Genomic DNA, 27,748 nt, shown 5'->3' on the forward strand with positions numbered 1-27,748 from the left:
TTCATATTCTAAATCTTTGAGAGACCTGGATTTTACAAACTGCATTTTCTTGTACTCAAGATCTCAGCTGCAAACAGAGAGCTCAAGACAGATAGCAGTTAGCAAGCTCACTTGTCTAACTCTTGCCCTGACCAAGTAACACCAGATGCTCGAGTGTGAGCCTCTATGGATTACTTCACTTCATTCACTCTCTTCCTTTAGAAATGAGGGCATTAAGGCTCAAAGAGGGGGAGCAGGGGTCTAAGGACACACAGTCAGTTAAGGGGTGGGGTGAAATTTAAATTCAGGTCCAGCTCAGGGCCCTGGGAAAATTGTCTCTTGGTTACTTCTACGTGAGCCTTTGGGGCTTCAAGGACTTGGTTTGGATAATTGTGAGGCCTCCGTGACAGCTCTTGTCCCCAGAGAACCTCCCCTGACCCCAGCCCTGCAACTATAGATCTCTGTCATCTGGCTGGAGAGCTGAGGGTGTTTGGAGTTCAAAGTCTCTTTTTGAAATCTGGCCACCACTGGGGATTTGGGCACCTGTCTGGTCTGCCTGGAGGGGAAGCAGTCTCATCTTCTTGGGACCGACGGTGGACCTACGATCACTGATAAGCGCCCTGGTCAAAGCCTTCTGGGTCTCAGCTGATTGGGACCTTGACTTTCAGGTTCTTGGCTGAAAACCAAGCGGGAAAGGGCAAACCCTGGGCCCAGCAAGAGACAGTGCAAAGGTCACTCAAGCTGACCAGCCACCTTATCAGTCTGAAATCTTCCGATAAGCCCTATCACCTGTGGGGATTTAGTTGTCCCAAACCTGCCCTGGAGGCTGGAGCGTGGTTTTCAAAATCAACAGTACTGGCTGATCTGGGGACACAGGAACTCAGAGGTCTGGGAAACTGTTACTGAAAACTCAGGGCACTGGGCTAAGAGCATTTGGTGTGTTGATTCCTTTAATTCTGCAGACAAACCACTTTACAAATGGGAAAACTGCAGAGCAGAGAGAGGGGGGGTTGAGGAGGAAGGGCTTGGACCCTAGATTCTGGGGTTCATTTCTGGTTTCATCAGTTTGCTCTCATCTTACAAGTCTGATGGGGGACTTACTCTTGTCCCTCACTGAGGGAACCAATGCCAGGGACAGCATCCGGTCCCTTACCAGTTGTTGTCCCTGGCAATGGCTCCCTCTCAGAGCCCAGAGGTCCCCCAGATCTGCTTGCCCCATACCTTCACACATCCTTTGGATCTGTCTCTTAAGGAAGGGATATCTTCTTGCTTCTTTCTCAAAGAACCAACCCTTGGTCACCTTTCGTAGTTCATAGTGCCCTCTTCTGAGAAGCCCTCCCTGATTTCGCCCTGACCCAGTCACCTCTCCTGCCTCTGTCCTTGGGCCTGCCTTTTTCACAGCAATAGTTTGGTGGTCAAGGGCTGTGGCTTTGGTCGGGTGGTTGGGATTCAAATCTTGGTTCTGCCTTTTTCTCAGTATGGGACTTCAGGTTAGTCCCCTTTCCATGCCAAGACTCAGTGTCTTTCTCCATTAAACGAGCATAGTACCTCTGGTTGCTGTCAGCCTGCGGGGGGTAAGGTATATACGGGGCCTACACAAAGTATTGCATGCCACTGTTAGCATCAGTCATAGCTGAAGACCTGGTCTTGACATCGAAGGCCTCAGGTGCTCAAGACAGAGGGTAACTGGCCCTTAATAAGCATCCTTGTCCAGCTCAGTCAGGGCCAAGAAAGGCCTGCAGGGCATTCCCTTCACACCCTGCTCCGCCTCCCTAATACATCCGGTTTTTAGCTCCACCTTCTCAGTGCCTTTGCTGGAAGCAACAGGTGCCCTTTGGGATGATGACCCCCTGTGGCTGAATGAGAACCTGCTTTGGGGAGAAGGCAGGGCCTGCAGTTACGGTAGCACGACCACATGGGGCATGTGCTGGGCCTGTGCTGGACAGGGTGGTCGTCACCCTTGAGCTGAGAGAGGGGGGTCTTCTCTCTTTCACAGGTTCATCCAACCGGTTATTGGTGGAGGGCCTGCCGAGTCAGGCACTGTGCCAGGGGCTCAGGGTACAAGAGTGAAGAACACAAAAGCCCTGTCTTCATGGAGCTTATCATCTAGTGGAGGGATGAAGGAAACAGACACACAGAATATGTAACACAGCAGAGGGAGGTCAGAGGAGAAGGGAAATAAAGGACAAAGGGATATGAGTGACAGGCAGGGGCCAGAGCTCTCCAGACCTCAATGAGCAGTTTCTAGAGGTAAAGGCGGGGGGGACACACCTGAGGGCTTTAAAGGAAGTGATGGGTGTGGTTCCCGTTCGTGAAGAGACTGCCCAGGCAAGGGCAGAAGCAGGGATCAGCGAGGTCAGTGCGGTGGTCGCCAGCAGAGACATGGAGGCTGGGCTGAGAGACCACAGGGGAGGGACCAGTGGCTTGATCTGTGAGGCACTTGCAGCTGAGTCCAGAGGACTCACTGATGGACCGGATGTAGGGGGAGGCTTTGGGCCATGCGGGGGCAGAGAGAGAGAGAGAAGTCCCAGGTGCACGAGCTGCTCAGCTGGGCAACAGGTTGGACGGCTGAGGTGGGCAGCATGGGATCTGCTCTGATTCCCAGTCGTGGCCCGAGAAGAGTGGACCCAGAAGGGAGTGAGGGAGGCCACAGCTACGGCCCAGGAACAGGAGCAAAACCCATTTAAGGAAGGAAGACCTCCCTTAATTTGGTCCTGGGAGGGAGAAGTTCTGAAGCAGTGCCCTCCAAACATGTTGGTGGCTATGGCAGAGGGTGCAAAACAGCAAACCCACCTTTCTGCACCAGCTGCTTCCCCCCGTGAGCTCCAAGTCGGCTTTAAGGGGTTCCCGGCGGGCATGGGAAGGGGCGCTGCTGCCCTGGAGGGCACTTTGGCAAAGCCAGCTGAAGCCCTAGAGCTACGCTCCACTGCCACCCCACATGCATGCTTCTTCCTGTGGCCACCTCCTGAGGAAGCAACCAGATAGATCCCAGACCGTATCTACAGGGTTTGGCACAGAATAGTTTGCAAGACCAAACAAAAAATACACGTGTGGCCTGTGAGAGAACAGTTTAAACTGAACTTGGTGAGGCACCATCACCATCACAGTTAACGTGTGTTGTTCACTCAGTGACATATCATTCCATCAGGGAAGGACCCATGTTTTCCAATATATCCCTGGCCCACGCAATGCCAGGAGGGTCCCTTACCAACCAACCAATTCTGGGGATGACTCAAAATCCTCCTCCCAGATGAACTGAATGTTTGGTTGGGAACAACTGCCCTGAATTCAGAAGCCCCAGAACCAGCGACTGTAGTTTTTTCTTAAAAAACCTGTGGTGGACTTTTCCATTTGAGCCACCCAGAGCAGAAAGCTGGGGCTGAAAACATCCTTGCCTGGGCTGGATCCAGACCAGTGTGAGCTCTGGCTCGGTAGCTGGCAATCCCTCTGACCTTGGGCTAGACACCCGCTCTGTCTGAACTGCCGTAGCTGACAACAGTCAGACCCACTGCCTTACCTACGTCCCCAGGCGAGGTGCAAATGTGAAGAGCCCTTTTTAAGTTCTTCCAGATGATGCAGGTCCTAAGTGGCGTTTTGTTTTTTTTTTCCCTTTTTTTTTTTTTTTTCCTAAGTGGCGTTTTTATGATCTCTCTGGTATGTACTAATTAATGCAGAATGAATGTAAGTAGAGTGTATGCAAACAGGGCCAGGGGTTGGGGGATAGAGTGTACACAGACCAAGGGCACAGAGGTTAAGGGCGCAAGCTCTGGAGGCAGGCAGACAGCACCTCATCACTTACCAGCCATGACCTGGGCTTTAGGGTTTGCAATGCAGTAGCTACTGTTAGTATACTCCTTCGGAACAACCCATTAAAAAGTACAAAACTCTGCTGTCCTCGTTCTGGTTTTTAATGGTCAAGGTGACAACAATTTACAAAGTTTTTCCAGACCCACATTTCGTTTCCGTGGTCACCTCTGCCTGCCAGATGTGCTGAGGACCTTGCTGCCCTGGCAGGCCCCTGCCAGTTTGGGATCAGAAATACCAAGTCACATCCCCATGTCAGGATGGGTACCAGGGGAAACCCCAAGCCCTTCCCTAGCTCTGGGGTTGGGAAGCCGTATTCCTATCTCACTGCAGGGGTGAAGCAGTAAAGAGCAAGTGTGTGGTGAGGAGTGTCTGGGAAGGGGGCTGAGGCACATTATGATTCAAAACCAGGAGACTCTGAGTCAGTGCTGATTCAGTCTGTGGTTCAACTATTAGGGCGGTGGAAGGACTTCCATCTGAGACCCCTGTGACCCTCCTCTGCCAAACTTGCACAGGAAGCACGCTGCTGGGAGGAGGCCTTTATCAGGGGGAGCTCGTGCCTGTGCTGTGACAGAGGGCAGCAGGGCAGAGAACTGCACACAGGACCTGAACACTAGAGCTGGGGACGCTGTACTCGCCCTCGAAATGGACTCAGCAGGGGCCTCTTGCAAACGCTCACACAGTGGAAGGTGTTGTGGTGCAGGGAAGGCCTCCCTTCGTCACCATCTGATTTGCCCTGCGCCGTGAGTGGAGAGCACAGGGACATTCGGATTCCCTTCCTTTCCTAGGCTGAGAGCTCTACTCCGCACTCACTTGGGTTGGCAGGAGCTGCTTCCCAATGAGAAAACACCCTATCTTGTCTCCCAGGTACAGATCTATGCGCACGGAGTAAATAAGGCAATGGCAGAACGGCTGAGAAAATCAGGGTGTGAGTAGCCCAGACAGGGGAGGAAAGGGCTGGGGCAGGTGGAGGGCAACAAAATCCCAACTGTCCCAGGTCCAGGGAGCTCGAATTTCCCAGGATTTGAGTGGAAAGAGCACAGGGAAGTGTTTATTTTCACCTGAAGAGCTCGTGGGCATCTAGATCTAACCTCACACTCAGGCACCCCTGCTGCTGCTCAGCTTGACCCAGTCAAGAGGTTTGTTCTCATGGGAGCGTGAGAACAAGACCTCTTTCTTCGAGTGCCGGACTCCCTTCCCAACAAAGGGGAACCCTCCACTAGTCATCTCAGGGACGGTGGGTGGATGTTAGCAGATGCAATTGTGGGCCACAAGCCATTTTCAAGCAGCAATCATGGAAGGGAGGCTCCTCCCCACACACCCTGGAAATTAATGTGATTTTAAAGCAATCAAAGGCTGCTTCAGTGGGAGAGGTTCCGTACAACATGCTGGTGATATTCCTTCAATTTTTTTGGTTATTTTTATTTTTTTCTTTAAAGTCCATTGATCGTTCACAAAAACCCAGGAAATGCAACTAAGGAGAAAACAAATGTCCAACCGAGATCTAAGAACCCAGAGCTACGGAGGAGACGTGGCACTGGACTGCTGGGTGTGCGGGATGGGGGGGGTGGGAGGGGTGGTCCCCGTGGGGCAGCTGGCCCTGGAGGACGCAGGAGGGAGATGAGGCTGCCAGCCAGGCGGGCGGCTATGTTAACCGCTGCACGATGACGGCGTTGAGGAGGTTGGCTTCCTTCAGGGTTTGGCTCTCATCAGCCAGCTCTTTGTTCGGGAAGGTAGTCATGAGGACAAAGCTGGTGGCAGCCATGGCCGGCCGGGCGTCCACAATGAAGAGTCGGATGTCGCTGATCCTGGTGGAGCGGGGGTGGGTGGGGAGGTGGGTGAGCAGGGCCCTTCTCTGCTGTCCACAACCCCTGGCCATCCTTCTCCACAGGGCAGCCAAAACACTCACTTGGAAGCACATCAGATCATGTCACTTCCTTGCTTAAAACCTGCACGGCTGCTCCCTGTTACCTGGGATAAACACCTGCCACCGTACTGTGATCCCACCCTCCTTCCCTTCGTTCTCTCTCTTCCTCCTCCTAGATTTTCATCACGCCCGGCTTCCAGCCCACATTTGGGTCCCTCCTCCTAGAGGCTCCTCTTCCTGACCCACCTCCTGTAATCCTAATCCCACTCGTGTCACAATTTAGCCCACAGGAGACCCCTGTCAGCACGCAAGGACTGTCAAGCCATTCCCTGGACTCCACATGTGCTTCTGGTTTAATTGGCCTATGGCTAATGAAATTCAGATAGGACTATTCCAGAAAAAGGAGTTGCTAAATACCTATAATACTAGTAACAGTCCTTCTCTGCTCATTTCTTCAATCTTTCTGTGCCTCTGTTTCCCCATCTTTAAAATGGGGTTGGCACAGTTGGCTTTAATCCAGCCCAGATGATCTGAAACAGTAGAGCAGGTATTCTAGTATTCTCATAGGGCATATCTAGAAGAGACTTTGACAGCCCAATGGTTTTCAGAGATCCCCTGGAGGTGGGTGAGTAGAGGAAGCCAACTGGAGGGGATGATGGCCCTCCCATCCTCCATCAACCACAGTAGTTTTTATTATTCTGTACTTGGGCTTTACCACGAAATCTTCTGTGAACAAATGCTGTGGGTGCTAAAAAGACCCTGAGAATTCCAATCCCCTAATTTTACAGGCGAGGGATGAGACCCACAGCAGGGAAAAAGCTGTTACTGGCCACACTTAATGCAAGAGCAGGGACTAGAACCAAAGGCTTTTGACCTGCAGACCTTCCCATCCCAATATTGCCTTCGGGGTGGCATGGAGCGCCTGGTGGTGTTCAGGGGGCCCTCCCAGGATAATCAAGGCCAGACGGCGCAAGGCACCTGTGGCTGTGGTTGAACTTCTGCACCAGCCTCCCGCCGTCGGCGAGCCGTATTTGGATGTTTGTGGTGGGCTGTGACTCGTCGATTGAGACGGAAGAGCTGGCTTTGGCTTCGTTTTCTGCCTGTTGGGCTGGAGAGCTGGTATTCAACACCTGGGGGGCCGTGCTGAGGAAAGAGGATCATATCAGGCCGCACACAGAAACAAGGCCCCTGGAAGAAGCAATCCCGCCTCGGAATTGGTCTGAGCACTCGTTGTATCTGGGACTAGGCTTGCTGCTGCCACCACAGGGAACGGCAGAGACAAGTCTGCCCTCGTGGAACCTACCTACAGGCCCTGCAGGATCCGCTCTATGTCGCTGCTATCTTCCTCACTCCTGAGTAACTGGGGCAAGTGACTCACCCCCTTCTTCCTTGGTGTCCTTAAAGCAGTATGCAAGACAGCCCACAGCAGGACCAGATCAGGCTGAGTTTAAGCCTCAACGAGAGAGGGCAGTCTGCAGTAGAGGGGGCCTGACACAGCCTGGTAGGTGACTGCTGGGATGTAGGGACCAGCCCAGACTCCATCTCTGTCACCGAATTTTCTGGCCTGCACTCCCTAGTACAACCTTACTCGTGTGCACATTTATTCTCCTGTGTCAACTATCAGAAGGGGGCAGAAATTTCCCTCAGGCCAACCAAGTACCCCACACCACAGGGATTAGTTACACATTACAAACAGGACGTGGTATCTGCTGCCGTGTTTAGAGCTCAGATCTTAGATCAGATGGACCGGGGTCTGAATTCACCCATTAGCTATGTGGTGCTGGGCAAGTTACTGCAACTCCCTTAGTTTCAACAAGGGTGGTAACGAGGACCTTGAACAATGGCTAAGGCTATGTGCCTTACTCCATTTTTGTTAGGGATAAAGGGGACAATTACATACAGCATAGACAGATAAAAAATGACATATACAATTCTTGGGGTGCCTGAGTGGCTCAGTCAATTCAGTGTCCTAATTCCTGATTTCTGCTCAGGTCATGATCTCAGGGTTGTGGGACTGAGCCCCCCGCTGGCTCCATGCTCAGTGTGGAGCCTGCTTGTCCCTCTCTCTCTGTTCCTCTCTGCTAGTGTGCATGTTCACTCTCAAACAAAATCTTAAAAACAAAAGAAAACACCTCCCAATTCTTGACAACTGTTGGGAGGTTTCACTTCTCTTCTGTAAACACCTATGCATCTCATTTCCCAGCCTTTCTCTTAGCAGACACCCTAGCCCAGACCCATGCAGAGAAAAGACCATGAGATGTCCGCTTGTTGCTTTCCTAAGTCTCTAATGACATCAGTTTTTAAACCTCTCCTTTTGCCCTGGATCTTTATAAGCTTAAAACAGTACCCAGGGCGCCTGGGTGGTTCAGTGGGTTGGAGCCTCTGCCTTTGGCTTGGGTTGTGATCCCGGTGTCCTGGGATCGAGCCCGGTGTCGGGCTCTCTGCTCCGCAGGGAGCCTGCTTCCTCCTCCCTCTCTCTCTGCCTGCCTCTCTGCCTACTTGTGATTTCTTTCTCTCTGTCAAATAAATAAAAAATCTTAAAAAACAAAAACAAAAACAGAAAAAACAGTACCCGGTAGCAAATCTAACAGAAAGTGCTTTCCCAAGTGTGTTTTCTGAGATCCAGTCCCTCCATCACCTAGGAAGGTTACAGAAATGCCACAAAACAAACTGGCAGCATCGGAAGCCACTTGCATATTAAACATCTAGAGAGACTGTGCAGTTAAGGCAAACTTACTTGACCACCACATGCTTTGCATATGGTACTCAAATGTGAGCCAGGGCATACAGAGAAACCACAACACCCCAGACTTCAAGAGATGCTCACGAAGTTCAACATTACCCCTGTAAATGCCCAAGACTGACTCTGTTTTGCTTGGGAGTTCCACGGGCATTAGGCCAACTGTCTAATTAGACTGTAGGTGGCCTGTCCCTCAACTGTTCATGTAACACTTCCAAGGACAGAACAGGTACTCAGCGAAGCTACTGCCTGCCAGAAAGGATCTCTCACATCTTCAGTCAGGCCTACAACGAGAGAAGCTATTCCAAGAGAGCCCAGAGTATCCGTACGGGAAAGGGTGGGGAACGCAGGGAAATGGGAATGGTGTTCACTTTGCGCACGTGCTGTCTTTGTGGGGGGTTTGATAGCCACAGCCTCATGACTCATTACAACTGTCCTCTGAGACGGTATGGTCTCCCATTTCATGGGTGGGAAAATAGAGGTGCATGCCGTAGGGCAGTTTTTCAACTTTTAAAAACTTACGTAATGAACAAGCTTTCTCTCCCTACATTCTGTGTGTTCCTACCAGCTAGGACTTGGTCAAGCTTCACATCCTATGGTTTACTTTAAGAAACAAATACCTACATTAAAATCGCTTTTTCAAACCTGTCCCCTGCTCCCAGAGAATCTGATACACCTCTCACTCATGAGCTAGGGGACCCTCAGCAATTAGTGAACATCTGGGCTTCTCCATTTCCTTCTCTGTAAAAGGGGAATACTATCCCTACGCCACCTCCATACCTCTTAGGGCAGGCAGTCCACTACATGGCAGCCGTTCCCATGAAGGAAAAGTCAGCGTGATGCTGGAGAAACAGCACAGGACCGGCCATCAGCAAGCTGGGCTGAGGCAGAGTATTTCACGCACAGCAGTTCTTTTAATCCTCAGTGGTGTATGAGGCAGGCGTTCATCATTACTTTTTAGGTGAGGAAACTGAGGCACAATGGGATTAAGCAATGTACACCAGGTCCCAGGGTTATTTTTAGGTGAAGCTAGTAAACAAGCCAAGCTACCTGGCTCTTGTCCCGTGCTCTAACACCTGCCATAGTCTCCCACCAAGCCTTGGAGTCAGGCAGACCTAGACCTGGACTTATGGAACACTGTCCCAAGACAGTTTGCTCATCAATAACATGGGAGTTAAATGAAATTTCTGGTTGAGATAACAGCTAAAAATAATGCACTGTATCCAGCATAGACTAAGAACACAAACAAAGACCTATGTCTATGTAAGAACATCTGAGATGCAATACAGCATGGGAGGTAAGAGCAGAGACTGGAGGGAACCCATCTCTGCACTAACCAGCAGTGTGACCTTGGGTGCGACCTGACCTCTGCAAGGCTCAGAGTCTTCATCTGTAGCCTAGGGATTGAAACAGGATTAAAGGTGGTAACACATATGAAATACTTACTCTAATGCTTTGCTAACAGCAGAAAAGCACTCTAAAAGCTGACTACTACCATTCCTCAAGGTCCTGCCCCACTTATATTTGTCTACACTCTGGACCCAAATCAGCTGGCTGATTTGTCTACATTCTGGACCCAAATCATGCCTGGCCCTGGGCTGTAACTGAAGGTCACCTAAGGGGCACTCCCAACCTACACAGCCCTCAAGGAGGGTAAGGACTGGAGTAGGAGGAACCTCCACACCAGATCTTACGGTTCTTATTTGTAGCAAGACACTCAAAAAGTAGTAGGTCCAAACTGCTCTAGTTGTTTACGATAGCCACATGCATTGGTTCAAGGGAATGAAGCCTTGGGTCTGGTGTTTCTGGAGAACTGCTGGCACTTGAGCCATACCTTGCAAGGAGTGACTGGGTCATCTGAGGTAGAGAAGGCACTTCACCCAGGGACAGGAATGGTCAGATCAGACATCCGAAAGTTTCTTTACTATCTCCCTGCAAATACCATATAACTCACGGGGCAATAGTGCCTCACCCAGATCAAGAGCCTGAATCACCCAACTGCTCATTTCCTTTGTAGTCAGGAATTAACTGGACACTAAGGTGCTTTGTTGTCACAATTGTAAGCGCTGACAACCTTGCTGTCTCTTTACAAAATGACCACTGCAGAAAGAATGGTGAGCAACCGAAACCCAATCCTGGTAGCAGCAAACCCACACCCTCCCAGGGCGTTCTTGGTGTTTGTTATTCATAATCAAATAGAGGCAGTCTTTCCTGGACCTTCAGATTAGTTCCCATCCAAACAAACAGATGTAAAACCTAAAATAATGAAGTTTAATCCAACTTTAAGAGTTTTCTCAAGTTTTTGAACTGAGAACAAGTTATTCATTCAGATAACTGGAGAAAAAACCCAGGACTGACTGATTTTTTTTTTTTTTTTTAATTTGATATAGAGAGAGGCAAGTAGGCAGAGGCAGGCAGAGAGAGAGAGAGAGAGAAGCAGGCTCCCTATGGAACAAAGAGCCCTATGTGGGACTTGATCCCAGGACCCTGTGATCATGATCTGAGCTAAGGGCAGAGGCTCAACCCACTGAGCCACCCAGGCACCCAGACTGACTGATTTTTTAGGCAAACCTGAGAACATTTTCTTACTTTTGGCTCTTGATCATTTTAGTTGACAAGATGACAATGTAAAATGATGCAAAATTTATGGGAAAAACTAGAAAAAGCTGTCCATCTAGTTTAGACTGAACAGCTAAAACCTTACTTAGCTTACAAAACCTTATTTAGCTGTATAAAACAAGTCTTTTGCTCATTTTTCATAAAAAGCCATACTGGAATTAAATGAAAGTGGCACTGGCAAAGAATATTTATTTAGACAAAATCAAGCGCTGTCAAACACCTGATTATCAAAATCTGTCTCAACTTATTGGATTCATCCTCCACATAATAAAATTATTCCCCTCTTGCTAAAAGCAACATTTTAATTTTGGAGAGTACCTGGGTGGCTTAGTAATCTGCATTCAGCTCAGGTCATTACCTCAGAGTCCTGGGATTGAGCCTCACATCAGGCTCTCTGCTCAGCAGGGAGTCTGCTTCTCCCTTTGATCCTCACCCTGCTCATGCTCTCTCTCTCTCCTTCAAGTAAATAAAATCTTAAAAAAAATTTCTAAAAATTTTTTGAGATGTGGAGTCTTGCACAAATAATATAGACTTTCCAGTAGTAGCACTTCCCATCAATATAATGAAGCCAAACAAGCCCAATTGTACAGTGTTCTGGTTCCTTCCTTACAATAGCTGGTGGGCAAAAATGGATACATCCTTTCTGGAGGACAATTTGACACCACCTTAAAAATATGAAGACCTTTTGAGCTGGCAATTTTACTTCCAACCCAAGATTAGGGGGTATACGAAGATTTAATTAGAGATATTCATTGCAATGTGGTTCTTAATACTGGCAACTGCCTAAATGGTTCACAGCGGGGACTGGTTAAACTATAGCCCATCCTTAAGACGGAAAGTTATGTTAGCATTAGAAATAAGATTGTAGAAATACATTTACTGGTGTAGGTAGCCATATTAGTTTCATTAAGCAAAACAACAAGTGATAAAATAGCATTCCCAATTTACACACATACACACCCACACATATAAGACTAGAATGATACTAACTGGATATATCTGGGTATTAGATTGTTTTTATTCTTGATCTGTATTTTCTATTATTTCTTGAAAGATAAATATGTTTTATTTTAATAATTAAAAAAGAATTATCTAGCGCTCTACAAAGTTTACCACGGAAGCCATAGACAGGACCACTCCGAGGACAGCTGTCTTGGGACTAACCCCTAGGCCCAATGTGGTGGACGAAATGAGAGCAGGGCAGACTTCCTATTTTGGTCTTGGGATATTAGCCTATTGGTCTCTAATGTCCTGAGCTATCATCTTAGCTCCTGATAAGGCATAATGGCCATCAGGGAGGCAGGGGGGTCCAGGAGGGCCCAGCTGAAGCACAAAGGGCCCAGCTGCTGGCAGACCACACTCCAATCCCTACAGATGGTTATGAGGTGAGCACGGGCAGCGCTTAGCTCAAGAGCTGTCAGGTCTAGATCAGAGAGGGTGCTCACTGTACAGGTGTGGGAAGAAATGCCAGTCAGAAGGCCTGGGTTCCAATCTTGGTTCCACCACATACCAGTCATGCCTCCAAGGATAACCCTTAGAGTCCAAGAATCTCAGCACTCCTTCTGTAAAATAATGCTCTAATACTAGCAGGGAGGCTCACTATTCCAAATGCCTCTTCTGGGCACAGCTCTCTCTGAAGAACACTGACCAAGTAACTCCATGGACAGAGCTGAATGGGCCTCCCGAGGGAAGGCAGCCCGAGTATGGGTTGGCCAAGGTCTGGTGGGAGAACTCCACCTATCAAAGGCAACAGTGATTTCGACCAATCAGATCCTATCAGGGGTCTGAATGCAAGATGGAGGCAGTGGCAGAGGATACAAGGCTGAAAAAGTCACAGGAAGTGACAGTATCACACAGGGCCAAAGAAGAGATAAGGGCCGCCACAATGGTGGAGCAGCCACCTGCATAGGGCAATAATGTCCCTGAGCTTCCTTGGCTCCTGAACAAAGTTGTTGTAATATTGGCTGGGTGGCAGAGTCCAGGATTTCTCATCCCTCCAAACCCCCATTTCTGGTGACCCAAGAAAACATGTGTCTGTTTCAGCCAAAAGCCATGAAGGAGGTTACTACCCCTGCGAACAGGCTAGATTACTGAATCAAAGCAGCAACGTACTGCCCTTCCTGCTAACTGACTGACTGCTCACTGTGGGGCAGCGCTCTGGGCTCCTCAGTTGCTAAGGAGGTAAGGACTCTCATCAGTCCCATTTCATACTTGGGCAAACTGAGATTTGCCCTGCAGTCGAAGGTCATATGGCTAGAAAGTGAAGAAGAGATTTTAAACTCAGGTCTTTTAACACCAAAGCCCACGGTCTCCACACTCTTCCTCCCATACAAATGAAATGTACAATGATCTTAATGGTGAAGAGCTACGTGTCAAGTGAGTGAGATGCTGGGTCTACAGGGGCAGGGAGAGCTACCGGCACGTCCCGCTTCTGCCTGTGCTGCTCTTACCTGCCCAGTTTCTGACCCTCTCCAGTGAAGGCTTTGAAGGCTCCCTTGGGCTTCACAAAATCCTCATCCCGATGGTCTTCCATGTCCAAATTCACCTGCCCACCGTGAGCTAACCTCCGCAGCTCTGCTGGCACCTCCCTGCAGGAGAAAAGGCAATGCTGCGGTCCACAGGGAGCAGCATGGGAATGGCAGTGATGGGTGCAAAGGGAGGAGAAACATCCTAGTTCCAAATGAAAGTCGTTCCAAAGTGAAAGTCCCTGGGTCCCCACAAGGAGCGGCTACTTCAGTGGCTACTGTCTGCCTCCCACGTGTCTCTCACTTGCTCAAAGTCACAACTGAGACCTCTATCTTATTTGGTCACCTGGTTTTGTCCCAGGCCCAGAAGGGAAAAATAGACACTCAAGGTTTTAGATCTGTAAATCTGTATTTTAACCATGTTATATCTGCTTAAATTTTTTTCACTGCTTGGGGCACCTGGGTAGCTCAGTGAGTTGAGAGTCCAACTCTTGATTTTGGACTCATGATCTCAGGGTCCTGAGAACGAACCCTTCATTGGGCTCTGCACTGAGTGTGAACCTGCTTGAGGTTCTCTCTCCCTCTGCCCCACCCCATGCTCACAAATGCGCACACGTGCGTTCTCTCAAAATAAATAAAATTTTTTAAATATGGGGGGGAGGGCCGCCTAGGTGGCCCAGCCAGTTAAGCATCCAACTCTTGGCTGCAGCTTGGGTTGTGATCTCAGGGTCACAGAATCGAGCCCTACATCAGGCTTCGTGCTCAGCACAGAGTCTGCCTGAGATTCTCTCTGTCTCACTGTCCCTCCCCAATGCACTGCCCCACTCTAAAATCAATCAATCTTTTTACTTCTGAAATAATAAACATTTCGATCAGCCCCTTCTTTTCCATCTCCCATTCAACTCACTGACATGGAACCCAGAGGAGGGCTTCTCTTCTCACCCTCTGCGGATAGACTCCAGAAACTGGGCATTGGATGGGTCTTGGTAGCTTCTGAGTTCGCCATTGTCCAGGCTGAACCCACTCTTCCAGAGCTTCAATACTACATGAACCTGTGAAAAAAGAAGGTAAGCAGTCCATACACTGTCAGGAAACTGACAAACATACTAATGCGACCCCGCAAATTAGCAGGTTCTTACTCTTTTCCTGTGTCATTATCAAAACACAGACACGCCACACACATGCATGCATGAGAAAATCCAATCAACCACCAAGTATTAACCTAAAAGAAGGTGATATGGCAACAGATTAAGAGCATGGACTTTGATTTAAGCAGACCTGGGTCTGCATCTCGATTTTGCACTCACTAGCTAAGTGGTTCTGAGTCGAAGCTGTGGCTTATCTGTAGGGTTGCCAGTGTGCTTGGCCTGTAGCTTGTGCTCAACTCAACTGCCATGGCAAATTTACTCATGGGACTATTCTGCAGTTATTACAAATGCTATCTCTGTTAATTCCCCATACATATTCACAGTAAAGAGTCAAGGCTACAAACCAACATATTAGCAGCTGCTGCTTCAGGTGCATATGGTTTTTATTTTCCTCTTGCTTGACTTTATTTTGGAATAAAACCCAAAAATGATTAAAAACAAATACATTATAGAAACTAATGGTCATAAGGCCAAGCATCTGTTTACGGCACAATATTAAATTCACAAACCTCAAAATTACTGATATAGTATGAGACACTTATTGGAGAGGGGACTCTAAACACAGAGAGAAAAGGACTGAACAGTAGTAAGGAAAATTTTTTCAGTTGTGTTCTAGGCCTCCTTGGGTGGAGTGAAGCCAAAGTTCTTTAGCCATGTCCACACCACCAGAAAACCCTAGAATCATCCCTCTGCCCAAGGTTCACAGAATGCTCAGGAAACTCCTTCATTTATCCATCTCCTTTGCTCACCCCTTCTCAGGAGTGCCCCTGCCCGTCAGATAATCCTCTCCATTCAAGGACCACAGTAACGGCACTGCCTCTTCCCTTTCAGAGGCTGCTGGTACAAATAACATGTGACCAACTGCCTCTGAAAAACGACAGAACAGTCTATGAGCTTCCCAAAGAATGTAAATGCACTCACATCCTGGCCGGAATGCCGCCTCCTTTCTCCTGCCACGTAGGCAGATTCTTCCTCCGGTGCTGCCCCCAGGCGATAGCCACCCCCTGCAAATGGCTACAGAACACAAGTTCATAAACATTTGAGGAGAGGGGCAATGGTGATGGGTCACTCAGATACAATGACATACCTCAAGTTTACCTACTAGGTGTACTTGCTCTGGTATTGAACTCAGGGCCACAGGGCCAAGGCAGTATGGTAGATGAATAAAGTGACCAGGATTAGTGGGGGAGTGGGGGAAGGCACTGCTTGGCTAAAGGGAAGAGCTGCTACTAAGCTCTAGTTAATTATGGTCATGCAGGAATCTGGGTGCAAGGTAATACTGAAGACTTTCTGACTTTTCCAAAGACAACAGAAATCTAGAATTTATGTAACACAGGTGGTACTAATTTAATTAAAACAAAAAAGGTAAAACACTGAGTAAATCAAGCTGGCCAAATAAAACAGTATATAGGACCTGTTCTAGCCCCCAGGCCAAGATTTGAAAACTGCCTCAAATCTTGATTTCATGTTAAAAGGTGAGAGAAACTACACTGCTCTTGCACATGTAAGAGCAAGTGAGCAGTGAAAGACAAAACAAAACAAATTCAGTCACTACTGGAGTGAGAAAGGGGTCCCACAGCCCGCAAAACCAGAGGCCTATGGCCACAGATAACAACCCTTATGCTCACTCTTGGTTTACTGGTTTCTCCAGGGCTCTTGGTCACTCGCTCCACAGCTACAGCTCCATGTTCCTTGGCACCTTTAAAGAGATCATCCACCAGCTCGTTGGGACTTTTCTTCCTGGGAGGGCCGACAATCTGCTGTCCACTTCTCTCTGAGCCCCCAGCATAAAACCTGCATAGAAAATACATGTCTAACACTAAACACACTTGGAAAACATGAATAGAGCAGGTGTCAGGCTCTGGGCTAGGTGCTAGGCACACTGAATTAAAGGGTGCAATGTCCATCTTTAAGCAATTTACTGTCTAGTTGGGGAAACAGGTTAAGTAGGCAGGCAGGCATAATGCAGTGTGAACAGCAATGCAGGTCAGTAAGGGGTGCTCTGGAGCACTGAGCTGGGGAGGATAATCACTGCTTCCTAGAATATCTTCTGGGCTGAGTCCTGAGGATGAGGATACATTTTATCAGGTGAAGAAACCAGGGGAGGGCATTCCAGGCATGCATGACAACATGCCAGGTCCAAAAATAGTTCCAACTGGGAATTATCCATCCGGTGGCTAGCACCTCTCTAGGAGACAGCAGCTATAGTCACAGGCAGGAGCAGCTACCACTAGCAGCTCTAGGTTAACAGAGGCAGCGGTATGGTTAGCATGAGCAGCTAGGCTCCGGTGTTCGCTCTGCCACTGAGTGACCCTGGGCAAACCAGTGCATTGCCCTGTATCTCATTTTTCTTATCTCTGAAATGGGAGGGAAGGACCACATGCCCTACCTACCTGCTCCTTAAGTCAGGGCCATGAGGTTCAAATCAGCAGATGTATGCAAAAGAACAAGCACAGAGTAATGCACACATGTGAGGTGGTGTGATACAGCACCGAGAGCTCACCCAAGCTTCACCTCACCTCGCTATTCTGGTGATACCCTCTGGGGCATTGAGAAGAGGATACTGAAGGAGGTCAGGGAAAGCCAAATACAAGCCCCAAAATACCCATACCAGGCTCTGCAATGGGCCAAACGTGGCTTGAGACGAAGCTAGCAGTTTTTAATCTGGTTCTAAAAACCAGTACTCATGTAGCCTGGCTAGCCACCTGCTTGTTGCTCCTATTCACTGCTAGGTCAATAGTGTGTCTCCCAGTGGGGAGAGCTGAGAACCTATAAAATTAGTCCCAGCTTTTTATTTCCTGACATTCCCCACTGAATGCAAGGCAAGCCACAGGCCTTGACAAGGACGATAGCACCAATGTCATCAGGTCTGAAATGCTGAGGGGCTGAGGATGTAATCAGGATGTGAAATAAAGGAAGGTCATCACCTGGAGGATGTGACAGGACAGGAAAAGGAGGCAGCGGCCATTTAGAAGTTGGGCATTCACATACTTGATGGCATTGCCTTTCACTCAAGGAATGTAAAACTCTGAACCTTGAATGTATCTAAAAAGAAGGCTGTGAGGCAGTGTAAAGGTCACTATATGGATGAAAACAGAGAACAGAACACATGTAATTTCTCAGCCCGCTTCCCAAAGAGTGACCATCATGAGATTATTAAATTTCCATAAGAGTTACTATAATGATCGTTAAGAATGTCTGACAGACCGAGGCAGGGCCTGTGGGGAACTCCAAGCTGTGAAATGAGGCTGCAGATGAAGTTCTGCTCAGCGGACTGAAAAGTCTTTATAATGGAATCTCAAAGCCTTGGCTTGTGAACTAAGAGCCTGTGATCAAGTGATTAAAAATACTTATTCCCTCGACCTGCACTTTCATTTCTAGAAACTACCCCAAGAAAATAATCTGAAATGTAACCTAAGATTAATACACAGAGATGTTCACAACGATGATATTTACAGTGGTAAAAAACCATCAAAAACTTAAATGTTGGACAACCCGTATGACGAATTATTATTGTAGTTGTTGAAAACAGTAATGAATCTCAATGGTACAGAGAAATACTGAATAAATAGTATTAATCCAACAAAAACAAGAAACAAAATTATTTGACTATCACCATGTAAAATATAATACCAAACAAAGTACATTTATATACAGAGCAAAGACTGAATAGAAATATGCCAAAACATTAACTCTAGTTACTAAAGGGTGTATAACTGTTACATTTTCTCAGTACACTATTCCATCTTCCACAATGGACATTATTTTTATTATAGCATTCCTAATGGTTAAAAACAGACAGACCAAATAGTATGTATGTGTTTGCATTGGGGGAATACACACTGATAAGCCTTTAATTCTGTTTATTATGTGATATATTGCCATTTCAATTAAAAAGAAAAAAAGAAAAAAAAAAAAACAAACCCCCCAAAAAACCACCAAAACAAAACCTGGAAAGATATACACCCAAAATAACTGACACCTGGTGACCACTGGAAGACCAGGTATTATGAATAACTTTTTTCCTTCTTATTGATTTGTTTCCCTTCCCCAACACTCCTCAACAAATACATCTTATTTTAATAATTAAAAGAAGAAAAACCCAGAATACCCCTAAAGAAAAAAATAGTAACAGGGGAAAGGGATGACTTCTAAGCTAGAGGGACTGGGAGACTGTTTCTGGAATATAACCCACCCAGACTAGGCCACAATAGTAATGGCTGATGATAACTGAGCACATTATCCTTCTAGGTCCTTCTAGATGGCTTACACATTATCAAGGACATTCCAGTGGACTCTGCACCCCCCAGCAAAGACTCACCTCTGGCCCTCTTCCTCCTCCTCCTCCTCGTCTTGGTCATGAATGAGGTCTCTGAAGGATGTCACCCTATTATCGCTGGAGACACAGAAAGGAGCAAAAAGATATTGGGAAGAGTTAAACAAAAGTAGCCCCATTATCAGCTGCTAAGGAGTTGAGGACACAAGGATTTAATTTTTTTGGTGGGGTAGAAGAGGATCTATATGAAAGAGGACTAACCTTTCTATCAAAATAATGTGGAATTTTTCTTCAAGGTAACACAGGACTACAAATAAATTAGAGAGGGCTATTGGGAAATAGAATCTATTTAAGCTCTCCTATAGGGAGGAAAGGAACAGTAAGGGGTGTGTACTACTTTAAAAACTTACGACTGGATAGCTATTTTCATCACTTAATTCTTATTACTTTTTCTTTAACAGATTTTTATTATTTTTAGATAATCTCCACAACCAACATGGGGCTCGAACCTACAATCCTGAGATCAATCCTGAGTGCATGCTCCACTGACCGAGTCAGTCAGGCACTCCTCTTCATTTAATTTTTAAATACTGTTCTGGACACTGGGTCTATAAAGATGACCAGACACAGCTCTTATTCTTCAGTTGCTATAGGCTCATGGCCCCTGTTAAATACTGTGCAGTATGGGTCGGAGCAGAGGGAAGCACATGGCACATGTGAGTACAGAATGTCTTGTCCTTCCCAGGGTAGGGATGGGGGAACATCTAGAAAGTTTTCCCAGGAAAATGCAACATTTATTTGGACTGTGTGCCAAAGAATGAGTGGACTGCCAGTCAGGTAGAAAAAGGGCGGGAGGCTGGTGGGGGTAAGGGAGCAGCAGGGCACAGCAGGAAAGGGGTATACACACAAAGTAACACTTTCCAGGAAGGGCAAGCTATCAACAAGTGAAAATGAAATGAGTATGTACTGAGGATATCTCTGTTTCTGCTGCAGGTCAGTCAAGAGCAAGTCTTTATTAAAGTTTAGGAAGAAAGCAAAGCTGTGTGTGGGGCTGGAGAGGGCACAGAAGAGTCACCTCTGACATGAAGAGTCACCTTCCTCCTCTGACACTGTTTTAAACTGTCACTTTTTTTCTAGTTTAGATTGTCTTCCAGGAATTCAGAAATCATGAGACACATTTTATAAACTGTATTTCTTAGGGGAACAAGTAAGTTCTCTACAATGGGGGGGGGATAATGTAGGTTTACAGGGGCTAGACTGAGAAGGCTCAAGGAATTATTTTCTACAGAGAAAGGTGCAGTTCAATCTTAAAGATTTATATCAAGGAGACCATGAGAGGATGGAACAGGCTTTGAAGTGCCATCAACTAGAAAGGAGAGAAGAACAAAGACCAATTAATGTAGCAAATGCACTGCCTGCTTGAGTTAGCAGAGAGCAATGACCTGGGCATTCCTGGATCTCTATATGACACAGTTCAAAAGGATCCAAGCGACAGATGTGTACTCTGGCCCTGAAAGGCTAATTTCACTCATTCATCTTCTCAGGGGGAGTTTTCCACAGATGTTCAGCTTCACATCCACGGGAAAAATGCCCTCTCTCTGTTGTTAAACACCTTTAAATACCACGTGTACATGTGCTTGAGCAAACCACTTGTTCTGGCTGCAGATTTGAGTCTTTCTCCAGAAGTTCTCCCATCCAGACTCTGACACTATCTGACACAGACTGTGATGTCCACATACCTGGTTCTAATCTGGAGTGAGCCCACCCACGGATCTGGGGCATGCTAATGAAGTTCTCAAAGTCTTTGTGTTCTCAGGTGCCACTGGGACCAATCACAGCACCAACCCCTTGGGCTTCTGTGAGCTGTCGGAGCACTGATGCCTGGTGCAGCACATTACAAGTGCTTCTCAAAGTGCTAGTCCTCAGGCCGAGAGCATCAGCAGTATCTGCAAGACTGAGAAATGCCAGTCCCCAGGCCTGCCTCAGAGCTCCTGAGTCAGAAACTCTGGGAGGAATGCCCAGCGCCCTGCACTTGAGAAGCTCTCCAAGTAATTCTGACACATGGTCAGATCTGAGAGCTGTTCTGGGGCAGTGCTCTGAGATTACCTTATGGCACGGATGACCAGGGGACATCACCAATTTTAGAACAATTTGTCCTTTGTCCTCCACAAAGTGGCAAAATGTCTCGGAAATTTCAATTTTTTCAGCATTGAAACTCTATCTCCCAGGTACCCTGGCACCCTGAAGTGCACAAAAATCCTTTGTCAGATCCATTTTTCATAGAGATGGAAATGTTGTTCCTGTGCTGTCCAGTATGGAAGTCATAGTCACACGTGACTACTGAGTTTCTGAAATGTGCTTAGGATGAATAACTGAATGGGGCACCTGGGTGGCTCAGTGGGTTAAGGCCTCTGCCTTCGGCTAGGGTTGTGATCCCAGGGTCCTGGGATCGAGCCCCACATTGGACTCTGCTCAGCGGGGAGCCTGCTTCCCTTCCTCTCTCTCTGCCTGCCTCTCTGCCTGCCTGTGATCTCTGTCAAATGAATAAATAAAATCTTAAAAAAAAAAAAAAAAATTTACTCTCCCCCAAGTTTCCCATTCCTCTTCCTCCTCCTTATTTAAAAAAAAAATTAATTTAATTTTTAATCAATTTTAATTTTTAAAAAAAATTTTTACTATTTAACTAATTTTAAATTTAATTTAATTTTAACTAATTTAAACAGCCACATGAGGTTAGAGGGTCCTACACTGGATAGTATAGTTTTAGAGAATCAGAAAACGGCAGTCCCTGACATTCTAAGAAAGTATAGTTAAGCTGGATGAAAGACATCGCTACCTCCTGCTCTACCTTGTGCTAGGTACAGGATGGGAGGTGCTGGACAAGGGGGCGGGTAGCATGTGGCAGAAGCAGCTCTTTATATACACAGACTTGGGCTTGAATCTGCCATAACAGCAGCTGTGAGTCCCTTAATCTTTCTAAGACCCAGCACCCAACCTACTTCCCAAGTTGCTGAGGCATAACAACCTAGGTAAGAGTATCTGGCAGAACCAGGCAGATGGTGGGTGCTCCTGAAATCCTAGCCCTCCTACTTCCAGGAACTTCCAATTTACTGAGGGAGAAAAAGTGAAGTTAAGTATCAGAAAAGTTCAAGACGACCCACAAGAGATGTCACCAAGTAGTATGTGGACACGGGTCAAGAAGCAAATGAATTATAGGTGACTAGATTTCTGAGTAACAGGACCATGGCATGCTGCCTATGGGTTAGGGACAACACACTCAAAAGAGAAGGTAGGGACTGAGCTAAACCTGGAAGGACCCATGGGAACTGGACAGAAAAGAGAGCAGGCATGGCCAGTTAGGTGAGAGGCTCAAACAAAAGCAGAAAAACCAAAAATAAGGCAACATTGAGGTATCAATGAATCAGTTTGGTGGGACTAAAGATCTGAGAGACAAGAAAAAGGGGGTAAGATTAGGATGGCTGGTTCAGGGCCAGCTCTGGAGGACCCTATATGTCCATGAAGGGAGGCAGAACATCATTCTCACTGAGAGGAATGCTGGAAACAGAAACAGAGCTGCATTTAAATACCTGTTTTACCAGCTGTGTACCATGGGAAGACACCCAGCTTCAGTATCTTCATCTGTAAAATGGGTAGAGTAACAGTACCCACACATAGGGTTCTAGTGAGGATTAAAGACATGTACATGTAAAGGTTTAACCCAGGGTCTGGCACCTGGCAAGTGCTCAATAAATGACCGCTGCAATGACTGAGGAGTTTAGACCATCTTTTAGCAATGGTTAACTTCTTTATGTCCCAAAGACCTGGGAAAATCTGATAAAAGCTATGTATTTTCCTGCCAGAAAAGAAAACATACATACAAAATTCTGCCCATAACTTTAGGTCATTTATAAACCTTCTCCCATCATTCCAGATTCTAGTATCAACGGAGGACCTCACTAACAGAGTGCTGCTCCAAAGCAACAGTAAGGACATGAAACAGCAGTCAAGGAGAGGACAGCACGGGCGGGGTGGGGCACGCGGCAGCAGGCTAGGTGTCCTGCATGTGGCAGTCCAGTCCCTCGGGGTGGCAGCAGGGACAGGTCGCACACACAACTCCTCTGAGGGGCTAGTACAAGTGTGGCTTCTCCTGAGAATGCACTCCGTCTTTTCCTTCCAGGCAAGGACAATGATGTAACAGACTACGTCCTCCCTCTCCATTTTTCTTGGCTTCACCCAAGCTGAGTACCAGGTCTGAGGCTTACCTGAAGCAACAAAGCAAGGCCTTTAGGCCTGCACATGTGTTCAGTCCCTGTTGGCCTTAACACTAAACTCTATTTTCTCGATTCTTTTACTTATAGGTCTATTTTTTATCTATGTATTCATTGTGGAAAGAGACAGGGGACACACAGAAAATGAATGGGGATGATGAAAACCAATGCTAATAACAATAAAAGGACAACGGCGAACATGTGCTGTGTTCTACATGCTTTGTAAGTTATAGTCTTTTAATCTTTCATGTTATAGGCACTGCCCATTTACCAGGTGAGGAAAACTGAGGCACTGAGATGTTCAGTCAACATCCAAGGACACAGAGCTCCCAAGTAGCAGAGCTGGGATTTGAATGTAGGCAGTTGGGCTCGTAGGCCTATGCTCCAATAAACCACTGCCTTGACAGGGCTTTAAGGCTACTAGCGGAGAGAAGTGCAAACCTGTGACTGGTATCAGGCTACATTTCAACTCCCCCGCCCCCTCATGTCTGACACGCCAATATCCCCACAGTAACAGGGGGTACGTATTAAAGACTCTCCCAGGAAATCAGATGGAACATCTCCCTATTAACCATGTACCCGGTAGTAACAACCAGAGGAGCCATCACCCGTACCTCGTAGGTCAGTCCCTAATTAATAATTAAAAGATCGACTGCCAACTACCTCTTCTCTGGACATGGGAGACAGGGAAAGAAGTTAGGGAGGAACAAAATCTGGGGTTAGTGCTCCTTCTTCAAAGGATGGAAATGTAATTTAAAGCTTAGATGCTCTTAGAGAGAAAGATAATTTACACTCCACTGGCAAAGAAACACTCTATCTGTACTCAGAGGTTGATTTAAAAACCAAACAATTTTTTCTGATAAAAACATAAACCAGAGGGCAGAAAACAAATCAGGCTAGAGCAGAGGGAGCTGTAGTTCAGACATCTTTGTAGGAAGAGGCCCTGCCTATCTCCTGGAAGACCAGCACTGTCTCACTCTGCAGATCACAGCAGTGACCTGCCATGGGAACCTTAGGTGGCTGTGACAGGGGATGTAAATTCAATCATAAAGGTTAACTCTGTTTCACTTAATCAATCTGGGGAAGAGTGGGTTTCACACGTTTATTTTCTCTAAGACTATATAGGGTAACAGGCATCCTAAAATATCAAAAGAGCCTTTCTAAAGTCATCTAGTCCAATCTTTTACATCTATGGCCCCCAGAAAGGAAGTCCTTTGGTTTCTACTTAAAAACTTCTAGAGACGGAGAGATCACTCCTCACATTTATAAATAAAAGACCCTGAAACAACTTAAAAGCAGGTTCTGTGGTTCCCCCTACGACTGGGCCGTAAACCACAATCAGGTAAGAGTCTGCACCGTAGTGTGCTGTGCCTCTCTCTACAGGAGAGGAACATGTCATGTAAGGAACTAGTATCCACCAGTTAACTTTCTTTCTCCAACCCACTGGTCTGTATCCCCACGATTAATCCTCCATTAAGTCAGGAAACTGGTCCTCATCACTGTTGGTAGCACACCCAAGTAGCAATAATTGAAGTTGGCCCTTACCTGGGGGCTGTGCCTCTGGACACTGAACTGGGGGTTGCCTGCGAAATGGTCACAATGTCTTCGTCCCCTCCATCCTCATAAAAGCTCGCTAGGGCGATCTGCAACAGAGACGTTGTAATTTGGGATTCTTAAACAGGCCTTCATTTAACACATATTTCCTTTGAGTACAAAAAAGCATAGTCACGAAGGTACGGCTCACACTTAGAAGGTGGTCTCTATCTGGGGACCACATAAAAAGAGATAAAAAGATAGCAAGCATCTCTCTTCTTATCACCTGAAACAAATTCCATCCACTAAGGGAAATAATAGAAGGCAAGAAGGCAGGCTAGGATGGAGACACTCCTCATTCTCATTTTACTAGGAAACGTGATCCAGTAAAAGCAGTGTACATTTATTGAGCATTTCTTTATGTGCCACGTTGTTCTGAACATAACTCTACATGTGTTAACTCATTTACTCCTCGAAGATTGGTGTTACTGTCTCATTCTATAGCTGATACAGAAACACGGAGAAATTAAGAAAATTCCCAAAGTTAAGCAATTGGTAAGGACTAGAGCCTCGTTCCATCCCAGGCAGTCTGCTCAGGCCCTTACGAGACAGCCAAGAATCTGGAACAGGGTCCAAATTGCTTTGTTTACTTTCTCTCTAAGGCCCAGTTTCCTCATCTATGCAACGCAGACACCTGTCCCACCAACCCTGCGCAACGAATGAGAGGATCCAGTAACATTCCTGCACAGTCATGCCTTCGCTCTCTACATACAGCAGGTATACGGGAGTCTTTTGGCCATTTGTGTTTGGCTGTTCTCTCACTGACTTAACAGTTAGGTATTTATGAATCACTTTAAACAAAGGAGTAAGAAAGAGCACTGAGGTCTGCGGAGATGAAAAAGATATGGCTCCTGTCCTCAAGATCACCAGCCTTAGAGTAGGCAATGAGCCCCTGTGAAACATAATCATCCAGTCAGGAGTATACCTTCATGGGATATAACCAGTCAGCTGGAGGCAGTGTGCTGTCATAGGACACGCACTGAAATTGAGGGGGGCCTACATTCCAGTCCTGGCCCTGGCAGGCAAGTCATGTCACATGCACGAGCCTCAGTTTCCCTACCTGTAGTGTGAGGAGAGTGGGACTGATGACCTGGCAACTGGGTAACACTGTGAGCTCCTAGGTTTTCCAGGCTGTGGCTGCATTTTGTATTTCTGCCCTGCACAGGGCTGCACGCTGTGTGTACAGGCGTGACAATATACCTAACTCTTTTGCTCTGCGGAAGCAATTTAAATGGTGGAGTCAGCAGACCCAGTTTAAATCCCAACCTCACTGTTTACTGGCTGTGGGATCTGGGACCTATCACTTGCCTTCTCAGCGTCTAACCGCTCACCTATACAGCGGAGCTAGTTTTCTTTACCTCACTGTTATTAGGATTAAACAAATCATCACCTGGAAAGTGCCTGGCACTTGGTGCTTCAGGGCTCTGGAATCAGAACTGAGTTCTAAGGCTATCTTTTCCAGTCTATAGCTAGTGATGCCTTGAGCAAGTTTCTTAACCTCCCTAAACCTCAGCGGCAAATTGCAAAGATTAAGTAATTTTAAGATACGTAAAGGAGTTAGAATAGCACCTGGCTCATGCTAGGGAATCAAGAAATACTAATCATTGTCATCCACCTAAGACGCAGGCAGACCAAGACCATTTACACAATTCTTTCTATAATTAATTACTGGGCGCCCATTATGAGCCGGGAGCTGTTCTGGGCGCGGGAGATTTAACAATTTACAAAAAATCCCTCCCTCGTGTAGCTCATGTTAATGCCTTAATTAACAAGTATTTAATGAGTACGTAGTACGTGCCAGTACATTGGACGGTAAACTCCACGAGCCTCCCATTTTACAGAAGACTGAACCAGGAAAGACGAAGAGGCTCCCAGGTTGCGCCACCACCCTGGAGCGAGTCTCCCCCAGGAACAGGGTAGGAGGGGGCGTGGGCCAATGCCTGGGCCGGGATGCTCCCTCAACCCGCAGCAGGGGCGGCGTGAAGGGAAGTAAACAATCACCTTCTCCTCCGTGCAGCTCCACCTCGGACCTGGTCATTCCCGCCGGCCTGGCCCCAGCAGAGCCTCGGCGCGGCCGCCACGCCCCCCGGTTCCCTCTCCACGCGGGTCGCGGCAGTGCCCAGTCTCGCTGGCCCCGCGAGCGGACGAGGCGGAGGGGAGACCCGAGACCCAGCAGAGGAGGGCCCGGCCGGGGCTGGCCCGCGTTTTCCCACGCCCAGCCAAGCTGGCGACGCGTGGCAAGCGGCCTCAGGACCCTGAGGCCTGGGTCGGGCCGCAGCCCGGCGGGATGACTGTGCGCTTCGGCCACCGCGGGCTTGATGCGCCGGACGCCCGCCTCCCGCAGCCCCCGGCCGGCCCGACGCAGCCGGCCCCGCGCCGCTACCTGCAGGTCCCAGCCGGCCGACTCGAGGAAGAAGCGGGCCCGGTCCTCTTCGGCCCCAGTCACCGCCACGAACTCCCTCAGCGCGTCCTGTCGCTCCGCCGCCATCTTCGCTCTGTGCGTCGGCCGAACCGCTCCGGCCACCGCCGCACAGCCTCAGCCCCGCAGCCGCGTTCCGCCCGCCGGTCGACCAGACCCAGCCGAGAGGCGCCCGTCCGCAGGCCCCGCCCCATGCGGTGCCTCACGCAAAGCCCTCCGTGCGGGAAACTCCCCCTGCTCCGCGCCCTCTGGCGGTCGCGGCGCGGATCTGCAGCCTAAGGGCGGGGTGGAAGTCGGGCGGTGGAGAGGCGGAGCCGGTCTTCCTGGCACCTGTGGGATGAAGGATCTCTGGAGGAGTCAGATACGTAATTATTCATTGACTCAGTCCTTCATTTCATTCATTTATTTATTCGTCCATTCACTTCCTCGTTCACAGATTTACTGAATGCGATCAAAGAGCCTGGTGCTCTTCCAGGGATGGGGACAGGCAAAGAGCAAAACGAATTCCCTGCCCTCGTGTTCACATTCTAGGGTAGAAAATAGACCTGGAACAACAGGTCCCTCCTCTGC

General features: G+C 47.8%; 1 protein-coding gene across 1 annotated transcript; it reads right to left on the reverse strand.

Moving 5' to 3' along the window:
• Nucleotides 1-3,871: 3,871 nt before the first annotated feature.
• On the reverse strand, nucleotides 3,872-27,302 carry NSFL1C (NSFL1 cofactor). Its single transcript, XM_059133709.1, has 9 exons — nucleotides 27,143-27,302; nucleotides 24,712-24,809; nucleotides 18,944-19,018; nucleotides 16,251-16,416; nucleotides 15,544-15,636; nucleotides 14,417-14,526; nucleotides 13,460-13,597; nucleotides 6,629-6,793; nucleotides 3,872-5,591 (listed from the first exon to the last, which is right to left on the reverse strand). The coding sequence occupies exons 1-9, from the start codon at nucleotides 27,245-27,247 to the stop codon at nucleotides 5,429-5,431; spliced, it is 1,113 nt and encodes a 370-aa protein (XP_058989692.1). The 5' UTR covers nucleotides 27,248-27,302; the 3' UTR covers nucleotides 3,872-5,428.
• Between the last annotated feature and the right edge of the window lie 446 nt (nucleotides 27,303-27,748).

The sequence above is a fragment of the Mustela lutreola genome, chromosome 9 (assembly GCF_030435805.1).
Source record: "Mustela lutreola isolate mMusLut2 chromosome 9, mMusLut2.pri, whole genome shotgun sequence".
NCBI lineage: Eukaryota > Metazoa > Chordata > Mammalia > Carnivora > Mustelidae > Mustela > Mustela lutreola.